Source organism: Triticum aestivum, chromosome 6D (assembly GCF_018294505.1).
Source record: "Triticum aestivum cultivar Chinese Spring chromosome 6D, IWGSC CS RefSeq v2.1, whole genome shotgun sequence".
Lineage (NCBI taxonomy): Eukaryota > Viridiplantae > Streptophyta > Magnoliopsida > Poales > Poaceae > Triticum > Triticum aestivum.
Genome location: NC_057811.1, coordinates 49,152,045 through 49,160,667, shown reverse-complemented (window position 1 = coordinate 49,160,667; position 8,623 = coordinate 49,152,045). Strand labels below are relative to the sequence as shown.

At 45.6% G+C, this 8,623-nt stretch overlaps 1 protein-coding gene across 1 annotated transcript; it reads left to right on the top strand.

Moving 5' to 3' along the window:
* The first annotated feature begins 202 nt into the window (after positions 1–202).
* LOC123143457 (uncharacterized protein At4g14100) lies at positions 203–1,625 on the top strand. Its single transcript, XM_044562386.1, has 2 exons — positions 203–800; positions 1,226–1,625. The coding sequence occupies exons 1-2, from the start codon at positions 317–319 to the stop codon at positions 1,405–1,407; spliced, it is 666 nt and encodes a 221-aa protein (XP_044418321.1). The 5' UTR covers positions 203–316; the 3' UTR covers positions 1,408–1,625.
* Positions 1,626–8,623: the final 6,998 nt, after the last annotated feature.

The following is an 8,623-nucleotide window of genomic DNA, read 5'->3' as shown; positions in this document are numbered from 1 at the left end:
GGCCCTACCGTCCACAACATGAACTTAGCCCAATATCCTTCGACGCCGGCTAGGGAATCTGAATGAGACGAGGGGCTACTGGGTGTGGCAGCTAGGTTTTTCCGTGTCACTAGTGAGAGCGCCATGATATTTCATTCCACCTTATTGTGAGGCCAAACACAAGATGTATATTTCAATGGAATTGTGTTGCTGACAAGGGGGCCCACTCTATGGAGCTACCTTTCCTCACTTCCGTCACACATTGCCGTATTGCAACTTCGTCTGGTCGGTAGGCATAGGCCGACGGATAATCCCGGATAAGCCGCAAGCAACACCAATGGCGCCGCCGCTCCTCCTCCTCCTCCTGCTGCCGCTCCTCGCCGTGGCCGCCGAGGCCGTCCCTCCCAACCCGGCGGCAGCAGGCGGCAGTGCTCCCCTGGTCCCGACGCCGTGGCCGGAGCAGTTCCACGCGGTGATGTTCACCAACCTGACCGAGAGCGGCGGGCGCCTGCAGCTCATCGACCTCTACTACGACTGGCCCCGCGGCCGCAACCTGAACCTCATCCACAACCAGCTCTCCGGCGACCCCACCTACGACGTGGAGTGGACCAACGGCACCTCCTACATCTTCGACTCCGCCTCCTGCCGCACCATACGCTTCCCCGTCGGCGTCCTGCCCCCGGACTGGCTCCACGGCGCCGTCTACCTCGGCCGCGAGAGCACCGACGGCTTCGACTGCCACCTCTGGACCAAGGTCGATTTCGTCTGGTACTACGAGGACGTCCTCACCCACCGCCCCGTCCGCTGGAACTTCTTCAATGGTACGACCCCGCAGATCCATCCATCCATCATTGATGCGGCATTGCGATTTCGCAGCTGTTATTGCCTGTAAATTCTGTTATATACTGATCTATTGAATCTTGTGCAACCGTCAGTCCATATCTTCGCTCTGTTTCATGGGGAGAGAATGCGACCATGATACGTTTTGCTCCACGAAATTCAGTTCATATCTGAAGGGATTCAGTCTGAACTCCAAATCTACCTAATAATTCCCTAGTTTCTTGATGTGGCAGTACAGTGCACGCTTTGTTTACTTGGTTTCCACTGGATCAGGAACCCAAGAATCTGCTTGGTTCTCCATGGGAATCGACCGTCAAATTTCCATGTTCTGAACACATTTCTTCACCTCCTGTTGAGCAATTCAGTTTCAGTTCCTTGATGCTGTGCTACTCCTTTCCTTTCACAGGGATGCAGCAGCATGTGATGAGCTTCGAGGTGGGCGGGGTGCTAGAGGACTCCCACTGGCAGGCACCCTCGCACTGCTTCGCTGACGACGCCACCGCCGCCGCCGCCACCGGAACCGATGCGGCGAGCAGCCTCCTCAGGCTCGCACGGACGACCGCAGCGGCTGTAACATCTGCAGCTTAAAAAGTAGAGTTGGATTCCCACCGGTCGTTTTTCCATTTCATTATGAATCTATCTATTCGATAAATCACGAGTGGACATACATCCACGCGAGGATGATATCTACTCCCTCCGTCTGTGAATAAATGTACATGTAATAAATATACATCTAGCTTTTGTTTTAAGTCAAAGTTTTAAAACTTTGACCACCTTTCAAGGATAAAGTAAAAGTATTTATGGCACCAAATTAGTATCACTAGATTCGTCTTGAAATGTACTTCGATAATATATCAATTTTATGTCATATATGTTACCATTATTTTCTATAAAGTTGGTCAAAATTTTAAAACTTTGACTTAGAACAAAAACTAGATGTACATCTATTAGCGGACGGAGGGAGTAGGACATTAATAACTCAGAGATTCGTGCAGTTTGCATACCATAAATTATGTATAATTTCTTCCTGCAACTCACAAAGATGGTATTACGGGCGTATCTCAATGAACAATAATTGCACCGGACCCACTAAGCTGACAAGAAGAGTTAATCTCTCATTTATTTGGAGCAATGTCCAACGGCAACCTGCACCACCACTCTGCATTTTCTCTTCAACCCATCTCATCCCGTAGCTCCTCACTAATCCTCCTCCCATCCACTATCCAGCCAACAGCTCCCCCTCTCCCTCTTTTTCCTTGCATAGTTCTTACAGTCAGTTCATGTGCTCCACCTACATACCTTACTGTTCATCAGCTCCTCTATCCCAATAGATCAGCCCAAGGAGGTCACTCTTTTCCCACTAATGTGATGTCCAAACATGCGGCCGATGATGAGTGTGGTGGGGTTCAGAACAACAGGGCATCTCCATGGCCATGTGAGGGGAGAGAGAAAAGCCCATGGTTGTTAAGAATGTAAAATCGTTTTTCTCAGTTCATTGCCACCATGAGTGGACCTTGTACGTCCACCTCTCCTAAAAAATAGTGCTCCAAAATGTATCATCTTCAAATTCATCTCCTCTACACCCTCCTAGAGTAAACATGAATCCATTTTGGCTTTTTGCAAGCTCCATTATCTACCAGGTATGTTAGATATGAGAGTTTAACATGTAAGGAAGAGAGGGATAGGAAGGGGATGTGCGTGAGGTTGAGGATGGCACGTCCATGGTACAAAGTAGCATTATGGCCCGTATAACACCATGCATTAAGTGCATTGGTCCCATGTTTGCTGACTAAGCGGGGTTACACTCGTTTGTGTTGAGCAGCTGGCCAACGACAACATTTATCAGGGAGAGTATCTGCATAAGGTCACTTGTCCCACACGTTTTTTTTTCAGTGGTAACATTAGCTGCATCTAGCATATTGGATTGACCATGGGTGTTTAAGTAGCTACCACAAACATGTGTGTTTAAATTATAAATGCTACCCACACAAAAATTAACTATGAATGCTGGTTTTTGTTATTGCGTTAGGCTAACATGTGTTAGTGTTGAAGTAGCACTCCCGTGACCATGAGCATACATTTGGGCGCCCACAATTTTGACATACATAATTACTTGATTTTGCTGATATGAAACCTAGTCTAGCTAGACATGCATTAACAATGGTCGAGCTAAGCAAACAAAAATCAAATATAATCATAATGGACACTTTCTGTAACATTCATTAGATCCCCCTCCTGCATTGAGTGAACTATTAAGACGTTGCACCCCACCCCAGCTGCTCATTTAAATGGACACTTTCTGTAACATTCATTAGATCCCCCTCCTGCATTTATGTAGCAGTAGTAAAGACATTCATTTCGGCAAGAGAACAAACTGGTATTATGTACATACGTTGTATAGTCGCTCACCTATCTCTATGTATTGCCACAGTAATCAATTAATCACTATATTAAGTGCTAATCGCATAGCAGCGTCTGTCGGTAGGATAACATCCTCCCGTGGCATCATGTCCCAAAAATTCATGTCCTTATGCTACTCTTGTGTTGTGTAACAAATCAAGTGTGGAGCCGGTTTTCGTCACAGCCTCCTGACAACAGCATGATGGTTTCATGTAACATTACCAAATTATTCCCTCCGTTCCTAAATATAAGTCGTCTTTTTAGAGATTCCAATGCAGAATGCGGACTACGGGGCTGTTTGGATGGCAGCCCTGTTGGGAACGTAGCAGAAATTGAAAATTTTCTACGCATCACCAAGATCAATCTATGGAGTAATCTAGCAACGAGGGGAAGGGGAGTGCATCTACATACCCTTGTAGATCGCGATGCGGAAGCGTTGCAAGAACGCGGATGAAGGAGTCGTACTCGTAGCGATTCAGATCGTGGTTGATTCCGATCTAAGCGCCGAACCACGGCGCCTCCGCGTTCAACACACGTGCAGCCCGGTGACGTCTCCCACGCCTTGATCCAGCAAGGAGAGAGGGAGAGGTTGGGAAAGACTCCGTCCAGCAGCAGCACGACGGCGTGGTGGTGATGGAGGAGCGTGGCAATCCTGCAGGGCTTCACCAAGCACCGCGGGAGAGGAGGAGGACATGGAAGAGGGGAAGGGCTGCGCCAGAACTTGGCCTTCTGCTGCCCTCCCACCCCCCACATATAGGGGCAAGGGAGAGGGGGGCCGGCCCCCTCAGATCCAATCTGAGGAGGGGGCGGCGGCCAGGGGGGTTGCCTTGCCCCCCAAGGCAAGGGGGGCGCCTCCCCTTAGGGTTCCCCCAAACCCTAAGGCTCATGGGCCATGGGGGGGGAAGGCACCCAGCCCACTAAGGGGCTGGTCCCTCTCCACATACAGCCCATAGGGCCCTTCGGGGCTGGTGGCCCCTCCCGGTGGACCCTCGGAACCCTCCGGTGGTCCCGGTACATTACCGATGACGCCCGAAACTCTTCCGGTGGCCAAAACGGGACTTCCCATATATAAATATTTACCTCCGGACCATTCCGGAACTCCTCGTGACATCCGGGATCTCATCCGGGACTCCGAACAACATTCGGTAACCACGTATATCTATTCCCTATAACCCTAGCGTCATCGAACCTTAAGTGTGTAGACCCTACGGGTTCGGGAACCGTGCAGACATGACCGAGACGTTCTCCGGTCAATAACCAACAGCGGGATCTGGATACCCATGTTGGCTCCCACATGTTCCACGATGATCTCATCGGATGAACCACGATGTCGGGGATTCAATCAATCCCGTATTCAATTCCCTTTGTCTATCAGTATGTTACTTGCCCGTGACTCGATAGTCGGTATCCCGATACCTTGTTCAATCTCGTTACCGGCAAGTCTCTTTACTCGTTCCGTAACACATCATCCCGTGATCAACTCCTTGGTCACATTGTGCACATTATGATGATGTCCTACCGAGTGGGCCCAGAGATACTTCTCAGTTTACACGGAGTGATAAATCCCAGTCTCGATTCGTGCCAACCCAACAGACACTTTCGGAGATACCTGTAGTGCACCTTTATAGCCACCCAGTTACGTTGTGACGTTTGGTACACCCAAAGCATTCCTACGGTATCCGAGAGTTGCACAATCTCATGGTCTAAGGAAATGATACTTGACATTAGAAAAGCTCTTAGCAAACGAACTACACGATCTTGTGTTAGGCTTAGGATTGGGTCTTGTCCATCACATCATTCTCCTAATGATGTGATCCCGTTATCAACGACATCCAATGTCCATGGTCAAGAAACCGTAACCATCTATTGATCAACGAGCTAGTCAACTAGAGGCTTGCTAGGGACATGGTGTTGTCTATGTATCCACACATGTATATGAGTTTCCTATCAATACAATTCTAGCATGGATAATAAACGATTATCATGAACAAGGAAATATAATAATAACCAATTTATTATTGCCTCTAGGGCATATTTCCAACAGTCTCCCACTTGCACTAGAGTCAATAATCTAGTTCACATCACCATGTGATTAACACTCACAGGTCACATCACCATGTGACCAACATCCAAAGAGTTTACTAGAGTCAACAATCTAGTTCACATCACTATGTGATTAACACTCAATGAGTTCTGGTTTGATCATGTTATGCTTGTGAGAGAGGTTATTAGTCAACGGGTCTGAACCTTTCAGATCCGTGTGTGCTTTACGAATATCTATGTCATCTTGTGGATGCTACCACGCGCTACTTGGAGCCATTTCAAATAACTGCTCTACTATACGAATCCGGTTTACTACTCAGAGTCATCCGGATTAGTGTCAAAGTTCGCATCGACGTAACCCTTTACGACGAACTCCTTTTCACCTCCATAATCGAGAAAATTTCTTAGTCCACTAGATACTAAGGATAAGTTCGACCGCTGTCATGTGATCCATTCCCGGATCACTATTGTACCCCTTGACCAACTCATGGCAAGGCACACTTCATGTGCGGTACACAGCATAGCATACTGTAGAGCCTACGTCTAAAGCATAGGGGACGACCTTCGTCCTTTCTCTCTCTTCTGCTGTGGTCAGGTCTTGAGTCTTACTCAATACTCACACCTTGTAACACAGCCAAGAACTCCTTCTTTGCTGATCTATTTTGAACTCTTTCAAAATCATGTCAAGGTGTGCGTTCTTTGAAAGTATCATCAGGCGTCTTGATCTATCTCTATAGATCTTGATGCCCAATATGTAAGCAGCTTTATCCAGGTCTTCCTTTGAAAAACTCCTTTCAAACAACCCTTTATGCTTTCCAGAAATTCTACATCATTTCGGATCAACAATATGTCATTCACATATACTTATCAGAAATGTTGTAGCGCTCCCACACACTTTATTGTAAATACAAGTTTCTAACAAACTTTGTATAAACCCAAAAACTTTGATCACTCCATCAAAGCGTATATTCTGACTCCGAGATGCTTGCTCTAGTCCATGGAAGGATCGCTGGAGCTAGCATACCTTTTAGCATCCTTAGGATTGACAAAACCTTTCTGATTGTATCACATACAACCTTTCCTTAGAAAAACCGTCGAGGAAACAATCTTTTGACATCCTACCTGCAAGATTTCATAAATAATGCAGTAACTGCTGATATAATTCCAACAGACTCTTAGCATCGCTACGAGTGAGAAAATCTCATCGTAGTCAACTCCTTGAACTTGTCGGAAAACATCTTAACGACAAGCCGAGCTTCCTTAATGGTGACACTTACCATCATTGTCTGTCTTCCTTTTAAAATCCATCTGCACCCAACAGCCTTATGACCATCAAGTACATGGATCCTCTCTCGAATTTTATGGCCTCGAGCCATTCGTCGGAATCCGGGCCCACCATCGCTTCTCCATAGCTCGTAGGTTCATTGTTGTCTAGCAACATGAATTCCAAGACAGGATTACGTAACACTCTGAAGTAGTACGCATCCTTATCGACCTACGAGGTTTGGTAGTGACTTGATCCGAAGTTTCATGATCACTATCATAAGCTTCCACTTCAATTGGTGTAGGTGCCACAGGAACAACTTCCTGTGCCCTGCTACACACTAGTTGAAGTCATGGTTCAATAACCTCATCAAGTCTCCACCATCCTCCCACTCAATTCTTTCGAGAGAAACTTTTCCTCGAGAAAAAACCATTTCTAGAAGCAATTACTTTTGCTTCCAGATCTGAAATAGGAGGTATACCCAACTGTTTTGGGTATTCTATGAAGATGCATTTATCCGCTTTGGGTTCGAGCTTATCAGCCTGAAACTTTTTCACATAAGCATCGCAGCCCCAAACTTTTAAGAAACGACAACTTAGGTTTCTCTAAACGGTGTCGTCTCAACGGAATTGCGTGGTGCCCTATTTAAAGTGAATGCGGTTGTCTCTAATGCCTAACCCATAAATGATAGTGGTAATTCGATAAGAGACATCATGGTATGCACCATATCCAATAGGGTGCAGTTATGATGTTCGGACACACCATCACACTGTGGTGTTCCAGGCGGTATTAATTGTGAAACACTTTCCACAATGTCTTAATTGTGTGCCAAACTCGTAACTCATATATCTCTATGATCATATCATAGACATTTTATCCTCTTGTCACGACGATCTTCAACTTCACTCTGAAATTACTTGAACCTTTCAATAATTCAGACTTGTGTTTCATCAAGTAAATATTCTCAGCATCTACTCAAATCATCTGTGAAGTAAGAACATATCGATATCCACTGCGTGCCTCAGCACTCATTGGACTGCACACATCAAATGTATTACTTCCAACAAGTTGCTCTCTTGTTCCATCTTACTGAAAACGAGGCCTTTCAGTCATCTTGCCCATGTGGTATGATTTTCATGTCTCAAGTGATTCAAAAACAAGTGAGTCCAAACGATCCATCTGCATGGAGTTTCTTCATACCAATAGACATGGTTCGCATGTCTCAATCTTTTCAAAAACGAGTGAGTCCAAAGATCCATCTACATGGAGCTTCTTCATGCGTTCTATACCAATATGACTCAAATGGCAGTGCCACAAGTATGTGGTACTATCATTACTATTTTATATCTTTTGGCACGAACATGTGTATCACTGCGATCGAGATTCATTTTAGGTGCAAGACCATTGAAGGTATTATTCAAATAAACAGAGTAACCATTATTCCCCTTAAATGAATAACCGTATTGAGATAAACATAATCCAATCATGTTTATGCTCAACGCAAACACCAAATAACAATTATTTAGGTTTAACACCAATCTCGATGGTAGAGGGAGCATGCGATGCTTGATCACATCAACCTTGGAAACACTTCCAACACATATCGTCATCTCACCTTTAGCTAGTCTCCGTTTATTCCGCAGCTTTTATTTCGAGTTACTAACACTTAGCAACCGAACCGGTATCTAATACCCTGGTGCTGCTAGGAGTACTAGTAAAGTACACATTCATATAATGTATATCCAATATAATTCTGTCGACCTTGCCTGCCTTCTCATCTACCAAGTATCTAGGGTAGTTCTGCTTCAGTGACCGTTCCCCTCATTACAGAAGCACTTAGTCTCGGGTTTGGGTTTAACCTTGGGATTCTTCACTAGAGCAGCAAATGATTTGCTGTTTCATGAAGTATCCCTTCTTCCCTTGCCCTTCTTGAAACTAGTGGTTTTACTAACCATCAACAATTGATGCTCCTATTTGATTTCTACTTTCGCGGTGTCAAACATCGCGAATAGCTCAAGGATCATCATATCTATCCCTGATATGTTATAGTTCATCACGAAGCTCTAATAGCTTGGTGGCAGTGACTATGGAGAACCA